A 25874-nucleotide genomic window follows, 5' to 3' on the forward strand; every position below is an offset into this window, starting at 1 on the left:
ATTACAGGCATGCACCACTGTGCCCAGTTTGGAAGGTGTTCTTAACATTATTAGAAAAGTTATTGGTTTTACTATTTCACAGAAGTTTTGCAGTAAATTGAGGTACAATTCTCTTTGAAACCATCCAGTTGAACACAAATCATGTACCCAAGCACCTCTGCATTATTTTGTCCATGGCTTACTCCTGCTAGGGCTTAAAAGAGCTAGCTGGGCATGGAAGAATGTACCTATGGCCCTAGTTACTTCCAAGGCTGAGTTCAGGCTAGCCTGGGCAAGAGTGGGATTCTTGTCTCAAACAATCCAGTTTAGTTATATCTTACTTGCTGGGTGCAGAGGTGTATGCCTGTGATTCTAGCAACTTGGGAAGCTAAGGCAGAAGGATCACCACCTCAAGGCAACTTAGTGGGACCCAATCTCATAAAATAATAAGGGATGGGGATGTGGCTCAGTGGTAAAATAGCCCTGAGTTCAATCCCCAGCACCACCTCCCACCCACCCCCAAAAGCAAAGCTAACCAATTAATAATGAAAGAGTCAGGCTGGCCTAGGGAGAACTGGGGATTCTGCCTCTTATCAGCCCTGTGACTCTGGACAAGTTATTTTGCTTCTCTAAGCATGGGTCTCTCATTTATGAAACTGGTTTAATGGGTGTGCTTATAATTCATAAAACCGTTGTTGTAACACTTAGTACAAGCTAGGCGTGGTGGCATGTACCTATAACCCCAGGGGCTTGGCAAACTGAGGCAGAAGGATCACAAGTTCAAAGCCAGTCTCAGTGAGATCCTGTCTCTAAATATAAAATGGGCTAGGGATGTGGCTCAGTGGTTAAGCACCCCTGGGTTCAATCTCTGGTACAAAAACAAAAAGAAACAGACAAAACTACTTGGTATAGAGCTTGATGCAAATTAAGTCCCTCAAAAATGTTACATATTAATATACTAATTTGAAGAAAAGGTACAATTATTATTTGGATAAATTCACATTCCTCTGTGAGATGAGAATTTTCCATGTTGACACTGTTGTGGCAGTGGTTTCTCTAGCCCCAAGGACTTCCTAATTACCAACAGCTGACCCAAGTCCCTCTTCCCACCTTTCCACCAAGGTTCTCTCCAAGGTCAAAGGACAGAGACAAAGGCATGGGTTTAGAGAAACATCGTTTAATGGTACAGCTCAGCACACTCCAGCACCAGTGGAGTCAAAGCAGCAGGGACCTGTGGGTGACCCCCACGGAGCCTCACATGGCGAAGAGGATGAGGAAGGCGACCATCAAACAGAAGAGCCCCATGGCTTCAGACAGGGCAAAGCCCAGAATGGCATAGGAGAAGAGCTGTTGCTTGAGAGACGGGTTCCTGCCAGGGACAGACATAGATGCCAACCCAGGGAGAAGAAAAAAATGAGTGTGGGTAGGGGTAGAGGGCACAGAAGGGTGAGGTGAAGAGTGTGCTATGACTGGGAGGGCCTAGCCTGCAGGGATCTCAGGAATTTGGTAGGCAAATAAAGCAACAATTTGGAGAGTCCAAGTCAACCTGGCTGGACATATATTTAGATTCTGGTTTAGAGGTCAGTGGAAAAAGTGGGAGGTAGATGAAATCAAACTGAGGGCTCCAGTAGGGAGCACCTCTTACTGAAGATTTGCCTAAACAGGGTGAAACTTACAGTGGGAGATGCTTTGGGCCACCTCAAACTTACCTGGCATAGCCAATGATCAAGCTGCCAAACACAGTTCCAATGCCAGCCCCTGATCCGGCTACACCAACTGTGGCAGCCCCAGCACCAATGAACTTGGCTGCTGTGTCAATGTCCCGGGCGACAACACTGGTCTGGAACTCCCGTCTGGCCACCTGGAGTGGGGAGCTGCTGCTGTAGGAAGTCTAGAAGGAGGAGAAAGAAAGGAAAGTATGGCATTGGGACAGATGGCTGATTCTACTCCACACCCCACCCACCTGAGCTCTGAAACTGCTGGCAAACTGACAAGTACAGAATCCTGAATGCAGAAAGTACACTGGGAATTAGTCTTAGGGTCTGTATTCAGATAGGGCCAGTGAAGTTTTGTGGTTAAGCACACCCCATTGTTCCAAGTTTCTAACCTACAATGCTCATTTTTGGTGCAACAGAACTATTAAGAGCATCATAGTCCTTTAATTGTTCTCCTTAGGCCTAAAAGCAAACCAAACTGAAAGATCTCTGCCTGGGGAGATCTCTAAAAGGGGCCTTATTTCCTTACCTGTTTAGATGAGTCCTCTAGTCTACTCAGGAAGGAGGCAGACACAGGCCTGATCAGACCCCTACTACAGCGGATCTGAAAAATCAGAAAGACATATGTCTCCAAATCAGGCAAGAAAAAAAAAAAATCCTCATTGATGAGCTTCTCTAAACATGACTACAAAGTCATAAACAGATAAAATCCAATGTACTTCAAGGTCAAGTAATTTATTCCTGTTTCTACCAGGCAAGCCCACACCAGAGCTGCCCCAGAGCCTGGTGTAGTTGGCAGTGGCAACCATCACAATTTGGAACCATGTACTAGGCTAAGGTGCAGCTCAGTTGTATGACACATGGTTAGCATGTACAGGGTTCTGGGTCCCATCCCCAGCACTAAAACTCAAACCAAAACAATACAATACATGTGCCAAAGTTCACTTCTATATGTACAACCTCAGTTTCCCAGAATATAATAAGAATGCACACTTATATCAAACCAGGTCCAAGAAGAGTTTGTACCCAGATCACCAAAGGAATCAGAGGAAGAATATTTGTCAAAATCTACCCATTGCTACCACTTCCAATGGTGTGGCACCTGGAATAGCCATCTAAGGAGAACCCTCTGTAACACCACTTCTTAAAAAATATTCTTTAGTGCACTGGTTCTCAGACTTGGCTGAACATTGAAATCACCTGGAAGTTCTAAAAAAAAAAAAAAAAAATCCTGGGTTTCTACCCCCCTCCCAGAGTCTGTGCAATTGGTCTAAGGTGCAGTCTGGGCATTAATATTTTTAAAAGCCCCCAGGAGATTCTAATGCGCAAAGTGAAGAATCACTAATTAGTGGACTGTCTGGCTATGGCTATGGCTGAGCCAGACTGAGGGTAAAGGTCGGATCTAAACTCTCAGAGGACACTTCAAAGCCAAGATAGCTTGGTTTATAGGCCCAAATAAACAGGGGTTACCTGTTTCACATCCTACAGCCTCCCCAAGGAGCCAACATCATCAGAACGCCATGCTCCTCTCAGTCCATTCATTAAACACCGATGACTCCCACACCACACATGGCACTACAGGGCACCCCGGAGCCGCAGCTTACCAGAGCCGGAGAAATGAGCAGTGCCCCGGTGGTCTGCATTTTTTCAGTCTGCATAGATTTAAAAAAAAAAAAGAAAGAAAAATTGAGAGCCAGGTTGTTTGGATATAGCGGCGGCCTTCTTGCCGTCTCCTTCACCTCCCAACTTGTCTTCTCCGTACCCTGTCTTCCATGCACCGTGCCCCAGCTGAGGGCATTAGAGGTCAGAAGGCGGATTCCGGGTCCACCACTTTCTGCACAGCGGCTTTGCAGAGAGAAAGTGAGGGAGCACCGAAAAAAATAAAAGATCAGGCCCCAAGAGAGAAATGTTGCAAAAGGGGACTGTCTCCCGGGAAGACTGGAGGCGAAACTGGGCAGATGCCGAACAAGGTCCTGCTTGCCCATGTTACACAGATGTCTACTCACCCCACCAGTGGCCGTTTATCGCTCATTACCGTTGGTAATTAACATTAATTGACAAAGCTATTGATTTCCCCATCGTCTCTCCCAGCCCTGGGGACAAATATCCCTCCTTAAGGTCCGGCCTACAACCCTACAGATCACTTGACTCCCGGCCCCAAGTCACCTGCACTCCCACTGCCCTACGGCCTCTGCTTGGCCCACAGCGCTCTCCCTGCTCAAGGTGACTGACTCACCTCTCTGCTTTAGCCCTTGGTCTCAGCGCTCAGCTCCCCCACCCGCGTGTCCCGGGGTCCCTCCGCTTTCATTGGTCGCAATCCCCCGTATCCCCATTGGTTGACGTCATCGACTCCTCCTTTCTTATTGGTTTTCTGCAGCTTCTTCCTCTCTCTCCACAGGAGCTTCGTGGCAATTCCTGCCTCTATGCGGGTAAAGGCGGGGCCTTCCCTTTAGATCTGGGTTACGATTGGTCGATCCCCGAAACGCTCGACCATAGAGTCGGCGGGACTCGGAGTTTCCAGAACCTCTCACACAAAATGTCGACCAAGATGGAAGCTGAAGAAAAAGGCGTGGGAGAGATGACCGGACGCCTGACGCAGAGAACACGTGATCTTGGTTCCGAGCCTTCATTTGGTCACTCGGGCCTCACGTCGTTTTATATCGAGACTTGTAGTCAGGCCGGAGACCCCCGAGGAGTACTGAAATCCCGCGAGATGTTGCTCCCGAGAGCCGACGCCTTTGCAGCAATTCCCACTCTAACGATTTGTGGAAACCTCTGTTTCCGCTTTGGGAATTGAAGGCAGTCTGCAAAGTTCCCCGGTGGTGAACGCACCTTTGTGCGCCTCTGCAGTTATGGACTAACAACCCGGGATTTTTTTTTTCCCAAATAAATGAAGCTTATATTGTAAAACCAGCTTTCTAGGAATAAAATCACCCCGGTAGAAAGATGAGAGCAAAGGAGTTAGCGGCAATCCACTAAAGAAGAAATATATATTGCCGGAAAGAACGTTCAGCCTTACTAATCAAAGAAACAGAAGTTTAAACGCACCATTTCTCATTTATCAAAAGAGCAGATTTTGAAAGGGGATATCCAAATTATAGTGTTATATTGTAAGCATGTGCGAATATGTAACAATGAATTCCACTATAATATTCATAATGTGCCAATTTTTTAAAAATGGGAAAAAAGCTGTTTTGTTTTAAATTCCTGTGAGCCAGGCACTCTCCCAAACTGCTGGTGAATTATGAATTAGCAATGCTTCCTTGAAAGCAGTTTGGCAATGTTTATTTTTATTTGAAAAACTTTGAATGGGCTATCCTCTTTGACCCAGTATTTCTTGAGTAATTGAGAGCCTTTAAGCGCTCCATTCTCTTTGACCCAGTAATATCACTAATAGGAACATATCAGGATATAATCAGAAGCAGAAAGAAATAATCAGAAGCACAAAGATTCTATTAAAAGAATGAACACTGCAGAGGTTATAAAAAATGAAAACAGCGGAGTGAAGTGTTGCATGCCTCTAATACCAACAACTGAGAGGCTGAGGCAGGAGGATCTGAAGTTCAAGGCCGGACTTGGCAATTTAGCGACATCCTCTCAGGAAATAAAACATAGAAAGGACTGGGGATATAGCTCAGAGGTAAAGTGCCCCTGGGTTCAATCTCTAGTCCAAAAAAAAGAAAAAAAAAGAAAGAAACACAATTCATGCCTTAATTTATTTTTTTAAATTTTTTTATTTGGTACTGGTGTTGAACTCAGGGCGCACTATGGGGCTACATCCCCAATCCTTTTATTTTTTTATTTTGAGTCAGGGTCTCACTAGGTTGCCAAGGCTCACCTAAAACTTGTGATCCCTACTGCTTCAGCCTCCCCAGTTGGTGGCCACCATGTTCAACTGTTTTTGTTTCTCCTTGAGTGCTGTGGATTGAACCCAAGGTGCTTTACCACTGAGGCACATTCCCAATCTTTTTTTTTTTTTAATTGTAGATAGACCTTTATTTTATTTATTTATATGTGATGCTGAGAATCGAACCCAGTGCCTCACACATGCCAGGCAAATGTGCTACCGATGAGCCCCAGCCCCGGCCCCTCCCAGTCCTTTTTATTTATTTTTTATTTTGAGACAGACCTCCCTAAATCGTCTAGAGTGACCCTGACTCAAAATGAAAATAAATACCTGGTCATATAGCTCAGTGGTAAAGGGTCCCTGGATTAAATAAATTCCCAGTACAAAAAAAAAAAAAACCTGAAAGATAATATATAGAGCTAATAGTTAATTCTGGATGATAATAAGTTGATTTATATTTATATTTCATCAAAATCTATATTATTATTTTTTAATTAATTAATTATTTATTTATTTTTGTACCAGGGATTGAACCCAGCCGTGTTTAACAACTGAGCCACATCTCCAGCCCTTTTTAAATATTTCATTAGGGACAGGGTCTCACTGAGTTTCTTGGGGCCTCGCCAAATTGCTCAATTGCTAAGTCTGGCTTTGAACTCATGATCCTCCTGCCTCAGCCTCCTGAGCCACTGGGTTTACAGGTGTGTGTCACCACTCCCAGCTGAGTATGACTATATTTCTGTATTATTAAGTTTATAACAGGAAAAATATTAAAATTTGCATTGATCTGGAAAGTTAGAACTCTGGTCTAGCTGGGCGTGGTGGCACACTCCTGTAATCCCAGAAACGTGGGAAGCTGAGGCAGAAGGATGATAAATTCAAGGGCAGCCTCAGCAATTTAGTGAGACTTCATTTCAAAATAAAAAGGGTTTGCTGGCATGGTGGTACACACCAATAATCCCAGCAGTTCAGGAAGCTGAGGCAGGAAGATAGTGAGTTCAAAGCCAGCCTCATCAAAATCTAGGTGCTAAGCAACTCAGTGAGACCCTGTCTCTAAATAAAGTACAAAATAGGGCTGAGGATGTGACTCAGTGGTGGAGTGCCCCTGAGTTCAATCCCTAGTACCAAAAAAAAAAAAAAAAAAAAGAAAAGAAAAGAAAGAAAAAGGAAAAAGAAAAAAGAAAAAGAAAGAAAAAAGAAAAGAAAGAAAAAAAAATTAGGGAATGGAGCTCATTGGTGAAGAGCAAAAAATAATATACAGAGAGACTTAAAATATTCTGCTAGTGTGGTATAATGGAAGGAGTGGAATTTTGAAATCACACCATCTCAAATTCCCATTGGAGCTCCACCACATAACTGGTATATACCTCTGAGCAGATTATCAAGTGTCTCTTACTTTGATAAGCTACTCTTCACCATATGAGAAGCTGAGACTTCACCATATGAGAAGCTCTGTGCTGTGTGCTTTCATCTATTATGGTAGTCGCCCTAATCCTTGATTTTGCTGTGTAAGGTTTCAATAAGCATGATCACCTGTTCTGAAAGTATTAAATGAAAATTCCAGAAATAAACAATGCATAAGTTTTAAATTTGCATGCCACTCTGAGGTGGTAATGAAATCTTGTGCTGTCCTTCCTTGTCCTGACCTGGATGTAAATCATCCCTTTGTCCAGCATAGGGTAGTCCAGTATAGGCTTTCCCTATGTTAGTCACTTAGTAGCTGTTTAGGTTATCATAACCAGATTGACAGTTGTGATATCCAGGTCTTTATATATTGGGTTCAGTACTCTCTACACATAGCCCAAAGTTAATCTTATTTTTTGTGGGGGAGGGTGGGTGGGGTCGGGGCGGTACCGGGTATTGAACTCAGGGGCAGTCTACCACTGAGCCACACCCCCAGCTTTGTGTGTGTGTGTGTGTGTGTGCGTGTGTGTGTGTGTGTGTGTGTGTGTGTATTTTATTTAGAGACAGGGTCTCGAAGAGTTACTTAGTGTCTTGCTTTTGCTGAGGCTGGCTTTGGACTCATGATCCTCCTGCCTCAGCCTCCCAAGCCACTGGGATCACAGGCATGCACCACCTCACCCAGCTGCCCAAAGGTAATCTTGTACAATATTTTTAGCGTACCTGCATTATGACTGATGGTTACCTTTGGGCTATGTATTAAAGGTGTATATGAAATATGAACATGAAGTTAGGAGGGGAAATTCTCAATTGTGACATCCTGTTAGTTCTCAAAGAGTTTAGGATTTTGGAGGTTTTCAGGTTAGATATATTTAATCCGTAGTTGATTTCTTTCTTTTCTTCCTTGCTTCCCTCCCTCTCTTCCTTCTCTCTCTCTCTTTCTCTTGGTACTGGGGACGGAACCGAGGGTGCTGTACCACTGAGCTACATCTCCTGTCCTTTTACTTTTTATTTTGAGACAGGCTCTTGCCAAGTTGCTGGGGGCCTCACTAAATGACTGAGGCTGGCCTCAAATTTGTGATCCTCCTGCCTCGGCTTCCCAAGTTGCTGGGATTACAGGTGTGTGCCACCTTTCTTTTTGATTTATTTGTTTTCTAACAGGGTTCTCACTATATTGCCCAGGCTGGCCTCAAACTTCTAGGCTTAAGCCATTCTCCTGCCTCACCTCTGGAATAGCTGGGACTACAGGTAGAAGCTATAATGCCCAGATGTAGTTGGTTTCAGTACCCCATGTTTTTTTGTTTGTTGTTTGGTATAGGGAATTGAACCCAGGGATGCTACACCAACCTACATCCCCCAGCTTTTATTTATTTATTTATTTTGACACAAGATCTCACTGAGTTGCTTAGGGCCTCAAACTTGTGATCCTTCTGCCTTAGCCTCCTCAATTACTGGGATTACAGGTACATACCAACATGCCCGGCTTCTTTGAAATCATTAACAGTATTAGCAAACTTTTACCTAGATGAACCAAGAAAAACAGAAGACTCAAATTACTAAAAATAAGAGTGAAAGAGAAAACATCACAACTGACCTTATAAAAAAGAAAATGAATTATTAGAGAATATTATGAACATTTGTATGCCAAAAAATTAAACAACTTGGATGACAAGGACAAATTCCTAGAAGGACACAAACTAGTAAAATTGACTTGAAGAAATAGAAAATCTCAACAGATCTGTAGCAGAAAAGAGGCTGAATTAGTAATCCAAAAACTTCTTGCAGAGCAAAGTCCAGATCTATATGACTTGTTGTAAATTCTACCAAACATTTAAACTTTTCCTCCTCCTGGTTCTGGGGATCATACTCAGGGTCTTGCACTTGCTACAAGATGCTCTACTACTGAACTGGAACCTCAACCTTTCTACCAAACGTTTAAAGAAGAATTATTGGGCATGACAGCACATGCCTATAATCCCAGTGACTCAGGAGGCTAAGGCAGAAGGATTTCAAATTCAAGGCATTAAGCAAACGAGTGAGACCCTGTCTCAAAAAACAAAAAGGGCTGGGGATGTAGCTCAGTGGTAAAGTGCCCTTGAGTTCAATTCCTGATACAAAAAATAAATAAATCAAAGAATTATCATTAGTCCTTGGATTACAGGCATGTGCCATTGTGCCTGTTTTTCACAAACTCTTAGAAAAAAGGTAGGAGTGTGTTCTTTGTAATTCATTCTGTGATATTTTATTACCTAGATACAAAAACTAGATATTAACATCACCAGAAAAGAAAACTACAATCCAGGGATGATGGTGCAGGCCTATAATCCCAGATGCTCAGGAGATTCAGACAGAAGAATGTCAAGTTTGAGAGCAGCTTTGGCAATTTAGTTGAAACCCTGTCTCAAAAATCACACAAAAAGGGCTGAGGATGTAATTCAGTAGTAGAACACTCCTGGGCTTAATCCCCAGTACCACACACACACATACACACACAAAAAAAAAAAAAAAAAAAAACCTAAATAAATGCAACTTTATCCCATGGTTATGAATTAGAAGACTTAATATTGTTAGGATGACAGTATTCCCCAATTTGATCTATAAATTTAATGCAATCTCCATCATGAGATCCCAGCTGGATTCTTTGCAGAAATTAAAGAGCTGATAACGAAAATTCATATGAAAATTTAAGGGATCCAGAATAGAGAAAATAATCTTGAAAGATAGAAGAACAGAGTTGAAAGATTCACACTCCCAATTTCAAAACTTATTACAAACTGTAGTAATGAAGACAGAAGTGTGATATTGGCATACGCATAGATACATACATAGGTCATAGATGTGGGAGTCCAGAAACTAACTCTCATGTTTACAGTCAAGTCATCTTTCTTCCTTACTTCCATACTAGGGATTCAACCCAGGACTCTGCACATGCTAGACAAGCACTCTACCACTCAACTACATCCCCCAACTCTTCAAGGGTTCCAAGACAAACTCAATAGGGTAAGTAACAGTCACTTTGTCACTTCAATAAGTGATACAAAAAGATGGGGTTAGACCCTGACCTCAGACCATATACAAAAACTAACTCAAAATGAGTCACAGACTAAATATGAGCCAAAACTATATAATACTCTTAGAAGAAAATATAAATGTATATATTTTTGTGACCTTGGACTAGACTATGCTTTCTTTTTTTGTATATTTTATTTAATTTGTTATATATGACAGCAGAATGCATTGTGATTCATATTATACATATACAGCACAATTTTTCATATCTCTGGTTGTATATAAAGTAGAGACATAACATTCTTTTTTTTTACATTTTAATCAAATGGGTTATAATTTCTCATTTTTCCAAGTGTCCAGGTTGCAGAATCACATAGGTTATACAGACACGTATATACATTCAGCAATTCTAGTGTCTATTTTATTCTGCTGTCCTTCCTATTCCCCGCTTCCCCTCCCCTCCCATCACTTCTAGACTATGTTTTCTTAAATATAACACCAAAGCACAAGCAAAAAGAGAAAGAAAAGAGAAAAATGGCCATCATCAACATTACAGACTTTTGTGTTGGGAGCTATGGTGCACACCTGTTATTCCAGCTCTCAGGAGGCTGAGACAGGAGGATCACAAGTTTGAGGCCGACTTGGGCAATTTAGGGAGACCTATCTCAGAAGTATTAGGGCTGAGATGTAGTGTGTGCAAAACTCTGGGTTCAGTCCCCAGTACTGCAACAAAGAAAAAAAATCACTGAGAAAGTAAAAAGACAAAGCAAAAGAAAGCCGAGTAGAGTACAGGAAGGGTGGGGTGAGAGGGAAAAGGGGCAATCATGAACTGAAATCGATTTGCATGCATGTCTTGAGTTTGTCGGGATGACCCTAACTACTGTGTCCATAAAGATCTGAGAGAGAGAGAGAGAGAGAGAGAGAGAGAGAGAACAGAATGAGAAATATTTTGCAAATTGTGTATCTGAACAGGGAGTTTTATCTTGATTATGTGAAGAACCACCATAACTCAATAATATACTAAAAAACATATAATAAAATTTTAGAAATGGATAAAGGGCTAGGGGTGTAGCTCAGTGGTAGACAATTTGCCTGGCATAGCATATGTTCTGTCCCCACTGCTGACAAAACTGAAAAATAAAAAGCAAAAAATCTACATAGATAGGCACAGGAAAAGATATTCAAAGTCAGCCTTCTGGGAAATGCAATCAAAATTTCAATAAGATACCACTTCACACTCACTAGGGTGACTGTACTTAAAAAGACAGTTAAGTCAGCTTGGTGGCACATGTCTGCAGTCCCAGCAACTCAAGAGGCTAAGGCTGGAGGAATGCAAGTTTGAGGCTAATTTAGCAAGGCCCTAAGTAGCTTCGCAAGACCTTGTCCCAAAATAAAAACATCGTAAAGGAGCTGGGGTTGTGGCTCAGTGGTAGAGCACTTGCCTAGCATGTGTGAGGCACTGGGTTTGATTCTCAGCACCTATAAATAAATGAACAAAATAAAGGCCCATTGATGTCTAAAACAATATTAAAAAGTATCATAAAAAGGGCTGGGGCTATTGTAATGCAAAATTAGTAAATAAATAAAATCATTTTAAAAAGGGCTGGGGATGTATCTCAGTGATAAAGCACCTGTGGGTTCAATCCCCGGTACCAACAAATATAAAAAAAATTTTTTTAAAGACAGTAATAAATGTTGCTGAGGATGTAGAGATATCAGAACCCTTAAGCATTTATGGTAGGCGTGTTAAATGATCCTGACTGTTGAGAAAAGAATATAGCATTTCTCAAAATTCAACACAAAACCACCATAATATACATATGTAGACTAAAAATGTGAGAGAAATAAAAACATGTTATGAAAAAACTTGTGTACAAATTTCATAGCAACATTATTCTATAATAGCCCTAGGGAGAAACAATCCAAATTTTCATCAACTGAAAAATAGATCAATGAAATATGCCATATTCATATAATGGAATATTATTTGGTCATAAAAGGGAAGGAAATACTGATAGATGCTGCAACCCAGATGAACCTTGAAAACATGCTTAGTAATAGATGCCAGACACAAAAGGTCACATATGGTATGATTCTATTTGTAGGAAATGTCCCGAATAGGCAGGTCTGTAGACAGAAAGTCAGTTAATTGTTGCCAAAGGCCGGGAGGGAATGTTAAAGAGGATGGGGTTTCTTTGGGGGATAGTAAAATGTTCTAAACCAGTTGTGGTGATGAGTGCACAACTCTGTAAATATACTAAAAACTTTTATTGAACACATCAATGTATAAATTGTGTGGTGAATTATTCAGTATTTTAAAAAGATTTAAAAGTATGTATCTTCAGTTATAAAACAATATGAATGTACTTAATGCCATTGAACTGTACACTTAAAAATGGTTAAAATGGGGCTGGGACTGTGGCTCAGCAGTAGTGCAGTTGACTTGCATGTGTGAGGCCCTGGGTTCGATTCTCAGTACCACATAAAAAAAAATAAATAAAATAAAGGTATTGTGTCCAACTACAACTAAAAATAAGTATAAAAATTGTTTACAAAAAATGGTTAAAATGGTAAATTTGTTAGTTATATTTTACCACAATTTTATATATGTGTATATGTGTGCAACATATATATTTCACTATAATATGGAAGAAAACATATTAAAAATAATAAATACATAAATACTTTCTAATGGAAGGCAGAAAGAGGAACCAAAAATCTTAAAAATATATCTGAGAATGGTTTTCCTCTGAGTTTTTAGATTAAGGTAAGAAATGATTTTTATCCTTTGTGCATTTTCTGAATGATATGCAGTGAATACATGTTTCATTTACTTTGAAGAATTAAACATACAGTTACCATAAAGGCATATCTCTTGGTTCAAGTTTAAGGATGGGGAGAGGAATCAATGTAATAGAAAGGTCCAAGGAAAGATTGCTGCATGTGGTGGCATATGTTTGTAATGCCCATGACTCTGGAGGCAGAGGGAGGAAGATTGCAAATTTAAGGCCATCTGGGCAACTTAATGATACCCTGCCTCAAAATTTTAAAAAGGACTGGGGGTGTCACTAACTCAGTGATACAGTGCCTCTGGGTTCAATCCCCAGTAGTGCCAATTTTTTTTTTTCCAAGAAAGTGGGAGACTTGGGCAATCTTTGTGTTTGTGTGTATAAATATATACATATATACTATGTATATATATGTGTGTGTATATAAATTGAAATATATATATTTAAATTTGTATTGGCATTGGGATTTGAACCTAGGACCTTGCACATGTTAAGCAAGCACTCTACCATGGAGCTACATCCTCAGCCCAGGCATCCCCAAATTAAGAAGTCAGGGAAATGAGGGCTGGAGTTGTGGCTCAGTGGAGGAGCACTTTTGCCTGGCATATTTTTAAAAAGGGAATAAATGAGAACTAGTAGGGGATCTGAGAAGGAGTACCTAGTGAAGGAGACAAGGTGATGACTTGAATGACAAATGCACAAAGTGTTTAAGGGATGAGGGAGTAAATATATATATATATATATATATATATATATATATAGACACACACACATACATTCATACATATACATACATACATACATACATACATGCATACATACACACACACACACACATATATATATACCATAGGTTGAATACTAATTTCTGGGATCATTGGGAAAAACTGAATATGGTATAAGTGTTAGATCTTATATCACATGAAAAATTTTTAATTTGAAAATGGGGAGATGACTATATGATAAAAAGAGGTTATAAAGTGTTATTATAATATAATCTTAGGTTGACTTTAAAAATCCCATGCATGCTTGGGGCTGTAGCTCAGTGGTCGAGTGCTCACCTAGCAGGTGTGAGGCCCTGAGTTTGATCTCTAGCAGCACCCCCTGCCAAATCCTATCCATTTAAAAACACCAATATGTAAATGGTCCAGTTATTCCTGAAGTATTGTTATTAACATTGATAGTCTCAGTATGGTGAGGATTTGATACTTTCATTTTATTATTTTTGCTCATCTAATTTTCTACAGTGCTTGTGAAAAAATAACAGGTTATTTTAAAATATAATATAAAATCATAAGTAAAAACTTGAGAAAGAGAAAAATCAGAGAATGAGAGCAGAGGACTGAATATTATTCTTTTTTATAAAAAATAATATCTTTATTTATTTCTTTATTTTTATGTGGTGTTGAGGATTGAACCCAGTGCCTCACCTGTGTGAGGCAAGCGCTCTACCACTGAGCCACCACAGCCCCCTGAATATTATTCTTTTTTAAAAAAAAAACTTTTTTTTTAAGAGAGAGGGAGAGGGAGAGGGGGAGAGAGAGAGAGAGAGAATTTTAATATTTATTTTTTAGTTATCGGCAGACACAACATCTTTGTTTTGTATGTGGTGCTGAGGATCGAACCCTGGCCGCATGCATGCCAGGCAAGCGTGCTACCGCTTGAGCCACATCCCCAGCCCTGAATATTATTCTTTAAAAAAATTATTTTTGTAGTTGTCCATCATGTAGATGGACAGAATGCCTTCATTTTATTTGTTTATTTTTATGTGGTGCTAAGGATCGAACCCAGTGCCTCATATATGCTAGGCAAGCTCTCTACCACTAAGCTATAGCCCCAGCCCTGAATATTATTCTTTTGAGGAATTTTGTAGTAAAGGAGAATAGAATGAGGCCAAAACTATAAGAGGATGAGGGGTCAAGTGAATGCTCCTTTTTTTTTTTTTTTTTTTTTGGGTACTGGGATTGAACTGAGGGGCACTCAAACACTGAGCCTCATCTCGAGCCCTATTTTGTATTTTATTTAGAGACAGGGTCTCTCTGAGTTGCCTAGGGCCTTGATAAGTTGCTGAGGCTGGCTTTGAACTCACAATCCTTCTGCCTCAGCCTGCCAAGCCTCTGGGATTACAGGCATGTGCCATTGCACCGGGTGCAAACAGTGTCTAAATTGCCCAGCCCAGCCTAGAACTTGTGATCTTCCTGTCTCAGTCTCCCGAGTGCATACAACATGTCATGTCCAGCTAGTATCCAGAGGCAACATCATGACACAGCTATTCTCCAAGTACAAGATCTCCCAAAGATGCATAGTTTTCTAGTTTAGGCTCAATCTTATTTCGGTTTTTGTCATCAATGGACCAAATAATACATATAACTGCCAGCTGCTGCTATCTTGTGCATGTTTGGGCTTCCTCCCATGAAGCAAAGACTCAAATTGTGGAAGGATCAGGACAGATTCAGAATTGTGAACACTGGTGTTTTTATGCAGGGGCAGGGCCCATTCTTTTTCAAGCATCTATGTTCATTGCATTTCATTCTGTCTGCAATGAAGAACTTTTTTGTCTAACATCAAATGTTCCTAAATACCTATGCATATGGATAGCATCAATTGTAAAATACATTTCCTTGTATATTTACTAACTATAATAATTTTCCAATTTTAATTGATTAGCAATACCTACCACTAATCACTATTCAAATACAATAGTGGGAAGGAAAAACAAAAAGACAGTTACAATGTTTACCATTAAGAAAATGGATGTTACTTCTAGGAAAGCAACCTACTTGGCCCTTGGTCCAGGACCTGTGCTGTATCTTGCTGAACAAATCTACACAGGTAAATGACCACACCAGCAAATCTTTTTTTTTTTTAAGAGAGAGAGAGAGAGAGATAATTTTAATATTTATTTTTTAGTTTTCGTTTGGACACAACATCTTTGTTTGTATGTGATGCTGAGGATCGAACCTGGGCCACAGGCATGCCAGGCGGGCGCGCTACCGCTTGAGCCACATCCCCAGCCACCAATACACCAGCAAATCTCATTGGCATCACTGTGTAATTTACTTCCTGGACAATGAACTCCATGGTCCCCTGATCTACCTGCTTGGTGCACTTTCTTTGTATAAAAAGCATCCTTCAGAACTCCACAGAGAGCAGTGGGTAAGGGAACTGTTCAGGTAAGCCACGTACTTCCTACTATTGCTGGTATCTTTGTGTGTGTGTGTGTGTGTGTGTGTGTGGTACTGGGGATTGAACCCAGGGCCTTGGAATGCTAGGAAAGCCCTCTAACAACTGAGCTATATCCTCATCCTTGCTTGTATTTTTTGTATGTGAGTTTGGGAGTGAGTGATCCTGCAGCATTGGCTCAAGAAAATCTCAGGTCTCTGTTTGCCAGCATTATTTATTTATTTTTCTGGTATTGTAATCCCTAAAAGATCTTGACAGGCTGAGCTAAAAAGTCCAAACTAGCTGGGCACTGTAGCGCAGGCCCAGAACCCCAGCGGCTCAGAGGCCTTAGCCTATGAAGATTGCAAGTTCAAAGCCGACCTCAGCAGAAGTGAGGCACTAAGCAACTCAGTAAGACCCTGTCTATAAATAAAATTCAGAGTAGGGCTGGGGATGTGGCTCAGTGGTTGAGTGCCCTTGAGAACCCCCCAATCCCCAAAAAAGTCCAAACTAGGAATATTTTCTTTGTTAATTCTTAGGCCTGGTAAAAATTCAGAGCTGAGCTTGCATAGGGGTTTCTGCTCATTCATACCAATTTCTCTCCCACTGAGGGCCTTAGCCTCAGAATGTGGATAACAAATAATGAAGGTGTAGTTATTTAATGGGAACCTCACTTCTCTAAGCTGTTTTAGAAGGTTAACTCTACACCCTTGCTGCATTCTGAAAGTTTTGGTAGATTCTTTTAAAAGGGGAAGCAATTGCACGTTTGTCCAGAAGGGGGCGATCAATGGGAGATAAGAGATCAGAGGTTAGTTGTTTTGTTGGTTCTTTTTTCTTTTTGATCATAGTACTGGGGATTGAATCCAGAGCACTCTAGCACTGAGCTTCAACCCCAGCCGTTTTCATTTTGAAACAGGGTCTTGATAAATTGCCCAGTCTGGCCTTGAACTTGGGATCCTCAGAGACACCCTACCACACTTGGCTTGATATTTGGTTATTTGGTTTTTTAAAAAGTCACTTCCCTTACACATTGCTTTTTGTTTGTTTTGTACTGGGGATCAAACCCAGGGGTACTTAACCTCTGAGCCACATCCCAGCCCAACACATTACTTAAATTTTTGTTCTTTTAGTTGTAGATGGACACAACCCCTTTATTTTTTTTTTATCCTGTCCTGAGGGTCGAACCCAGTGCCTCACATGTGCTAGACAAGCACTCTACCACTGAGCCAGAACCCCAGCCCACTTACACATTACTTTTACTCCCAGGAAATCATTCAAGTTCTGCTTTCAAAATACATGCAGGATCTGACCACCTTTCCACACCTCCAACCCTATGGCTCCTGCCTGCTGCCCCTTCATTTTCTCACCTGGCTTACTGCAGAAACCTTCCATGGCCTTCATTACTTTTACTTATTTCTTTCTCATCCATTCTCAGAGCAGAGAGCTCCCTTTAAGATATAAATATACATATCACTCTTGTGCTTAAAATCCTGCAATGGACTCCCATTTCTCTAGGAGTAAAAGTCAAAATCCTTCTTGCTCCCCATTGCCTCTTGACCTCCTCTCCTTCAACTTTCCACTGGATACTCTGCTCCTGCCCCCCTCACCTGTTAACTGTGAATGGAACACCCCAGGCCTGTTCTTGCTCTTCCTTTTCATATCTGTGTGGCTCACTGCCTGGTTGCTTTCACATCTTGATCCAATCTTGCCCTTTCAATAAGGCCCGTCCAACCTCTCATATTTAAAACTGCAATCACCACTTCCCTACTCTCCCTAAACTTCTTACCCTGCTGTAGTTTTCCTCCAGAGCACTGTACTTAGCACTTTTTAGCATAGTGTTCTATTCCACTATAACTAACAAATATAAGTATTTGTTATGTTTCTTGTTTATCCTTTTTATACCTTCTACAATATACATTCCTTGAGGGGTCTTTTCTGTTTTGTTCTCTGTGCTTAAAAGAGTTCCTGGCACGTGGGTGCTTGCTCAGTAAATATCTGTTGAATGAATGAATCAATAACTCATTCCACCAGCTAAGATCTTACAGCTTTCTGATCAATACTCTAACTTTATTCTTGGGCACGGGGAAGCTTTGACTTGGAAGTTTTTTTCACCAGCTGGACCCACCAGCCCCCTAGATGAGTCTTGATTGTGGGGTACTATGACTTCTCCAGATTTACCATACTGCCCACTCCTCTCCACAAGCCTGCCCTTCTACAGTGCTGCCCCCCCCACCCCCTCAGAATGCCTTTCCTCTCCAACACTGCCTGGAAAACGCATACACATCCTTCACAGCCCAGCTTGAATGTCACTTTCCCGTGAGGCTTCCCCTATTCTCCCAAATTCAATCTCTTTTCCCCAGTGATCCTGTAGGTCTTGGTGCACACATCTATTTCAGAGGTCATTGAACTGAGCTGTAATCAAGTACTTAAGTGTCATTGTTGCTTCTCTCAAATGATGACCTCCTAGAGGTATTTACCTGTTGTTCCCAGAGCATGTTTGTGGTTCTGAGAATAGGTAGATGTTCAAGAAATGTGAGTGAGCTGGGTGCAGTGGCACACACCTGTAATCCTAATGGCTTGGGAGGCTGAGGCAGGAGGATCACAAATTCAAAGCCAGCTTCAGCAATTTAGCGAGGCTCTAAGCAATTTAGTGAGACCCTGTCTCAAAATATAAAAAGGACTGGGGATTTGGTTCAGTGGTTAAGCACTCCTGGTTTTCACCATAATCCCTAGGTCCTGAAGCTCTGTGTCTAAGAGCTGGGCCAGCAGTGTGTTGTTCAGTCTCTGGTACAAAAAAAAGAAAGAACAAAAGAAAAAAAAAAAAAAAAAAAAAAAAAAAAAAAAAAAAAAGGAAATGTGGGTGAGTAGTAGGGCGTTGATCTTAGCCTGAGAGAGGGCCTCCTCCTGCCTGCACGTTCACAGAGCAATCTCTAGAGGGCAGTCTCACCCCATGCTTGGCTCCTCTAGCCTCCACCCAACTTGCTTTTTTTCCACCCAAGCAGTTTGGATGGATGGATGGATGGAGGACGGTTAGTTGGATGGATGAAAGGATGGAAGGATGGAAAGTTGGATGGATGGACAGACAGTAGCATGGACAGACAGTGGGCACAGTCCCGTTGGGCTCTGGAGTTGGCAAGCTCTGGAACTGTGGCATCTACCAAAGATGCCTTAAGCGTTAGAGGCACACTGCTGGCCCAGCTCTTAGACACAGAGCTTCAGGACCTAGGGATAATGGTGAAAACCTGTAGAAATGTTATTTGTTTCAAAAAAAAGAAAATTGCAATATGGAATTATATAAATATTAAAATAAATAACCACAGAACAAAATATCATCCAGTCAACTACAACTCAACTTGTATATAGCTTAAGTATAAATTACATTTCATGTGGGATGTGAGTGCATTTTAATATTTTTCGACATGATGAGGGTACCCCTAAAGTCTTGAAAAGGCTCGAGAGGGAGTGAAAAGAATGGAGTATTAAGTTGAACCGCAGATTCCCCACCAGAGGGCTCAAGGCACCGCTCTGGATTAGCTCAAGCACGTGAGTCTAGGGCTGTCATCCCTCTCTTCCTGACGGGGTCCAGGAGCCGAGTTCAGGAGGCTGCCCTTGCTGCTGTCTTCCTTGATCTCAAGGTAAGATGGGAGGGGAGAGGTATTTCATTCATTAAAGCTCCTATGCTGGAGAGACACTGAATGTCTTCTAGAACTCCTGGTTCAGGGGATGGGATGGAGAGGAGATGACAGCAGACTCAGTGAAGTCTGAATTCAATCACAACCAGTCAGGGACACATTAGAGTCCCTGACACCCAGGGAGACTCCTGGGAAGAGTCAGCATTTTGAGGGAGCCTTGTGAACTGAGTTGGTGTGGCATAGGGGGCAGAATAGGTGGCGCATCCTAAAAGAGTAGGAAAAAAGGAAAAAGAAAGTAGGTGGCATGTGCTTCCAGCCTTACAGAATTCCTGGGGTATTACTGTCTCCTGTTTACGTTCAGAGAATTGATCATAATAACATCAAGGGCCACTAACTGAGTGCCCACATGGGGCCAGACATTGTGCTAAGCCCTTTATGTGTATTGTCTCATTTCATCCTCTTAGTAACCTTAATCAGCAGTCAATGTTATTAGGCTCATTTTACAGACAAGGAGACTGAGGTTCAGAGAGGTTAGGCAAGTTATTGAATGAGAGTCAGGATTCAAGGGCAAGGCTGTCTGACTTTGAACTCAGTGCTCCTAATTACAACATCATACCCTCTTTGAAAATGGCCTGCCCAATTTCACAGCGTTGTTAAGTGGCCAAGGGTTAGGCATTGTTCTAAATGCTTTATATATTTTAACTCATCTGGCTGAAGTGGGGACTATAATGATCACTGCGATTTTATAAAGAGGGAAGCCAAGGTCAAGAGAAGCTTATCTATGGTTAACATCAGATAGTCTAGTTCTAGGCTTTGGGATCTTGACCAGGATAACTTATTACTAGCCTGTCTACTCTATGGAAAAGACAAGATGGAACATGGAAGAAAACCTAACCGAGGTTCATAGTATTTCCTCTGATGTTTCCTTAGTAGAAATTCAATGTTGAGTCCCTACCAATATTACTGAAAGCATAATAGAACACTTAAAAAATTTTTTTTTTTTTTTGGTCTGTGTCAGGGATTGAACCCAGGGCTTCCCGCATGCTAGGCAAGTGTGCCACCACTGAATGACACTCTAGCCAACTTAAAAGATATTTTGTCAAAGTGTTTTTGCAAATAATAGTACCTCCTTTTTTTCTGTGACCAGCACCACTGGTCTGCTAGACTGTTCAGTCCTCCAGTTAGGATTTGTAACCACTTTGTTGAGAAATATATGAGCAAGACAAGGTTGAGGTCCAGTGTAGACTTGGTCAGAATTTAGATTAAGTGATGAAAAGGTCACCTTCTATGGCTCTGGTTCCTAAAAGAATTTAGGGTCTTTCAGACCAGCCTAGGACAGGATTGTGGAAGTAGAATTAGCCCTTTTGGAGAAAGGAAACCTGTAAGGGGACACATTTATATCTAAGCACATGAACTTTGAAACTGAACTGCGTGAAATTGAATTACAACTCTGTAACTATATGACATTGAGTAATTTACTGAACTTCTAAATCTTGGTGTTCCACCTATATAATGGAAATATTAATGATGCCTTTAATGGTTACTCACAATTCAGTGATTAATGTTTGTTACAAGGACCAAAATGACCAAAGTACTTAGCTACCCAAGCACTTAATGTCTATTATTTTATCCAAATTAAAGAATATGTTAAGCTTATAATTTTAAGACAGTAGATCTTGTTAAATGTTCTTATCACAATAAAAAAAAGTTAACTCAGAAAAATAATAATACAATAGAAGGCGATTTTATGCAGTAGTTGGGGAATAACCACAAAAATAATCCTGTTGTTCAGGATGAATTAAGAGATTGAATTGGCTACGGGAGAATTTCCCAACCACAAAGGGTATGGAAACTTGAGCACACTGTGAAAGCGTCTCACTCTCTTCCCAAGAGAGGCTTTCATCTGGGGTAGGGGGTCATTTCTGGAGGAGGGTCCTGGGTGAGACACCCTGGCCACAGGGTGGTCTGTCTACCTTCTTGTAATCATGACAGTTGATGAACACCGCCAGGTAAAAGCGCCTGCCTTTCTAATGTCTCCACTTATAGTTGTTTCCTAGACTTGAGTACATTTGTTTTAAAAGTTATCTCCTGGACCTGACTCAACTCTCCCCACTGCTTAACACAAACAGTTGCTTCTGTAGCTGAGCAGGAGCTGAACTGCAGAAAGCCCTGGAAGGACAGAAGGAAGAAGAGGAAGAAGAGAGGAGGGGCTGAGTGTGGCAGTAGGTATGACTTGACTGGGTGGTGAGGGTTGGTCTTGGGTCCTCTTTAATATGTCCTGGCCTGAGGGTAGGAAGGCCAGGACACTGGTAAAGAAAGAGTTACTAAACATCAGTGGAAGAGATGTCAAGTGATGAGGGAGGCTCTAGCTAAGCAATTCTTATCTTCAGGGAAGTGTAAGAGTCATTGTCGCTTGCAGGGAATTTCCTGGACTATGAACTTTACTGCATTCAGGACAGAATGGCTGAGTGGGTGGAAGCTAGCCTCAGGCTCCACACCCATCCTTTCCATTCTTCCACAGCTGGGATTGCCCTTTCCCCAAATGGTACAGTGCTACCCTCTGCATGCTGGTCCCTGCCTGGCCTCTAATAGCTGTGCAACCTCCACTGGGTCCTTAGCTTGCTCAGCTGTGGCTCCCTCATCTATAAAAGGGGGTAATACTGTAAGAAGCACTTACTTATAGTAAGCTGTCTATTTATATTGGGTTTAAATAATCATTGATAATTCCAGGGCCAGAGATTTATATTGAGGGGATGAAACAGAGAACAAAGTCTGTTCCTATTTTTTGGGAGATGGTTAAAGGAGCAAGACGGGCAAACATTATAAAAAGAAATAAAATACTGCTGGGTGTGGTGGCTCATGCCTGTAATTCTAGTGATTTGGGAGGCTGAGGCAGGAGAATTGAAAGTTGGAGGCCAGCCTGGAGCAGCTTAGCAAGACTCTGTCTCAAAAATAATAAAAAATAAAGGACTGGGGATATAACTCAGTGGTAAAGTGCTCCTGGGTTCAACTCTCAGTACCAAAAAAATAAGTAAAAAATAAGCAGTTAGTTGCCTTGATCAGTCAGTGGTGATGAGTAAAAACACCAATCTTGGGAACAATGTTCAGTTACCCTTTGTGGTATATTTTGTCATCCTTTTGTATTGGTTTTCTCTTCCTGGTCTGTTGAGATGATATGCAAATAAATGTGTGTCCCCAGGGATCCACAGGCTGACAGCAGGAAGCAGGAGTTGGGTAACACAGGGTGGTAGCAGGACATTCTGACCCCACTGGCAGATCCTGAGTAACTGGCCATTCATTATGAAAGCACAGAAGGGAATGGCAGGAACAGGACTGTGGTGGCTGAAGACCAGGCCAGGGGCACTGAATTTAGGGCAAGACAGCCAGGTTTACCAGGCTCTTGTATGTTCAGGAGCCAGGGAAGAAGGATTCCAAAGGAAAGGGGCTTCCACTTGTAACTTGAGATTATTTATTGGCTCAAGTAAAGGTTAAAGGATTTAAAAAGGAGAAATGGAAAAGCACCAAGAAGGGTCAAGGCAGAAAAAGCGCCGGGAACCTGCAGAGCTTTTTTTTTTTTTAGGCAAAGAACACATCTCAGGGAGCAGATGTGGAAGATGGATCAGACCCTGACAACGGATGTGAAATACTGACCCAGTGAAAAGAGCCTGGTGTTTGCACAGGCCAAATGGGTGCAGCAGCTTCCGAGGGAGGACATGCCCTAGGTCTAGAGGTCGCCCTCCACACATGCTTGCTCTCCACAGCTCAGTCTCCCTAACTGGTAACAGAGCCTCAGGGAGGTTTTAGGGAAGAAAGTTTGTGTTGGAAATCAAGGCAGGCGTGTGCCTGCACGCACGCACGCGCGCGCGCACACATACACACACACTCACACTCACTCTCTGTTTTTTCTCTGAGGGTGCTGGGGATTTGTATATTCTTTTTTTTTTTTAAGCTCACCTATTTTTTTTTCTTTTGTCATTTTCCCCCTTGATATAACTAAATTTTTTCTACTTTATGTAATTCAAATGTTCATTATTGAGTATAAATTAGTTTTTAAAAATAAACTAATTTTTCTACAATAACTTCCTAAAACCAGATATTTTTCCTTTGTAGCCCTACCCTGCTAGTTTTGACACTACTAACCTCATTTTCTGAAGTTATTTTCTTGCTTGGCTTTCTGAATGCCATTTTAAAAAAAATTTTATGTTTATTTATTTTTATGTGTGCCTCATGCATGTGAGGCAAGCGCTCTACCATTGAGCTATAACCCCAGCCCATTTTTTTGTTTTGCTTTGTTTTCCCCTGCCCCATGGCTTCAGCTATTCCACTTTGTCAATGAAACTTGCAGCTCCAGACCAGCCCTTTGCTGAAACATTTATCCAGTTGCCTACTATCCCATCCCTGCAATTCCCTCAAATTCGACATGCTGCAAACTTCTAAAATCTCTTCCCATTGTGTCTACCTTGGTTGCCTTAGTCAGAATCCTAGTCTTATCTTTTTTTTCTTTTCTTTTTTTTTTTTTGAGTGGGATTCTTGCTGAGTTGACCAGGTAGTCTCAAACTCTTGGGCCCAACTGATCCTCTTGCATAAGCTTCCTGAGAGCTGTGATTACAGGTGCATGCCACCATGCCCAGTTAGTAATCATCTATTCTTCCCTACCTCTCTGTAGTGGGCTGAATGGTGGTCCCCAAAAAGTGATATCCCAGTCTTAATCTTCAGAACCTGTAATCATTACCTTATGTGGCTAAAGAGTATTATCTAAGAGTACATGTCAAGCCAGGCATGGTGGTGCAAGCCTGTAATCTCAGCAATTGGAAAGGCTGAGACAGGAGGATCATAAATTAGAAGACATCCTGGGCAACCTAGTGACTCCGTCTCAAAATAAAAAATAAAAAGGGCTGGGGATATAGCTCAGTGGTAGAGTGCTTCTGGGTTCAATCCCCACTACTGGGGGTGACAGGGAAGAGTATACATCCCCATACATCTGCCATCCCCATACTGGAATTGAGCCCAAGGGGCACTCTACCACTGAGCTATATCCCCAGCCCTTTTAATTTTTTAGTTTGAAACTGGTTCTTGCTAAATTTGGTCTCAAACTTGCCATCCTTCTTCCTCAGGTTTCCAAGTAGCTGGGCTTACAGGCATGCACCACCACACTCAGGATCTTGAAGAAAAGCACTAATCCTGGATTACCCACATGATTATTACAGTCAGTGACAAGTGTCCTTTTAAGAGAGACCCAAGTAGGTGTCTTTGGTTGTAGCTCAGTGGCAGAGTGCTTGCCTGCCATGTGTGAGGCACTGGGTTCGATCCTCAGCACCATATAAAAATAAAGGTATTAAAAAAAAAAACACCACAAAACAATTTTTTTTAAAGAGAGACACACAAAAAGAAGGAAGCACACACCAAGAGGAGGTGGTAACATTCTGACCACAGAAGTAAATTTTGTATGATGTCACAAATTAGGGAATACCAAAGCCACCAAAAGAACAGGTTGTCCTGAATAGGAAGCCTTTCTTTCACTGTCCCCCACTAGGAATACCATACTCTGATCTCACAGTCACAACTCCCTCATCTCAACATGCTCTTTGAAGCAGTTTGAAGAGCATGCTTTTTTTTTTAAAGATTTTTTTAAAGATGGACATAATATCTTTATTTTACTTATTTATATGTGGTGCTAAGGATCACACCCAATGTCTCACATGTGAGGCAAGTGCTCTACCGCTGAGCTATAACCCCAGTCCCTGAATAGCATATTTTTAAATAAAATTTTTAAAATTTCAATTTTGAGATAATAGTAGATTCACATGAAATTGTAAAAAATGGTATACAGATCTCATGTATCCTTTACAGTTTTCCCCAATGGTAACATCTTCAAAAACTTGCCTATGATATCAAAACCAAGAGGTCAACATGGATACAATTCATAACTCTTACTCAGATTTCTCCAGTTTTACTTGTTCTTATTCATGTGTTTAGTTCTGTGCAATTTAATCACACACATAGGTTTGTGTAATGCAGATACAGAACAGTGCCATTTCCACAAGGATCCCTTGCACAGGCCTCCTATAACCTCTCTTCTTGGCTCATACTTACTGTTGGAAATAAAAAGTAAATGCTTTATTTCTAGAGTCCTGAAATTTCAAAAGTATTACATAAATGGAATATGTGGTATGCAATTCTTAATGCTTGTTAAAGCATAATTCTCTGGAAATTTCAACCAAGCTCTAGCATGTATCAATAGTTCCTTTTTTTTTTTTTTTTTTTTTACTGGTACTAGGGATTGAATCCAGGGCACTTAACCACAAAGCTACATCCCCGGCCTCTTTTTATTTTGATACAG

At 41.3% G+C, this 25874-nt stretch overlaps 1 protein-coding gene across 4 annotated transcripts; it reads right to left on the reverse strand.

The window, feature by feature from the left end:
* Positions 1-1136: 1136 nt before the first annotated feature.
* Positions 1137-25083, reverse strand: Atp5mc1 (ATP synthase membrane subunit c locus 1). 4 transcript variants are annotated; one of them, XM_048789501.1, is made up of 6 exons: positions 25065-25083; positions 3861-3908; positions 3299-3346; positions 2224-2298; positions 1689-1870; positions 1137-1348 (listed from the first exon to the last, which is right to left on the reverse strand). In XM_048789501.1, the coding sequence occupies exons 1-6, from the start codon at positions 25074-25076 to the stop codon at positions 1234-1236; spliced, it is 480 nt and encodes a 159-aa protein (XP_048645458.1). In that variant the 5' UTR covers positions 25077-25083; the 3' UTR covers positions 1137-1233. The 4 variants fall into 4 exon arrangements, with proteins under 4 accessions (XP_048645458.1, XP_015351008.1, XP_015351009.1 ...); XM_015495522.2 differs by lacking the exon at positions 25065-25083 and adding an exon at positions 4239-4243; XM_015495523.2 differs by lacking the exons at positions 3861-3908; positions 25065-25083 and adding an exon at positions 3931-4032.
* Positions 25084-25874: the final 791 nt, after the last annotated feature.

Source organism: Marmota marmota, unplaced genomic scaffold, assembly GCF_001458135.2.
Source record: "Marmota marmota marmota unplaced genomic scaffold, marMar, whole genome shotgun sequence".
NCBI lineage: Eukaryota > Metazoa > Chordata > Mammalia > Rodentia > Sciuridae > Marmota > Marmota marmota.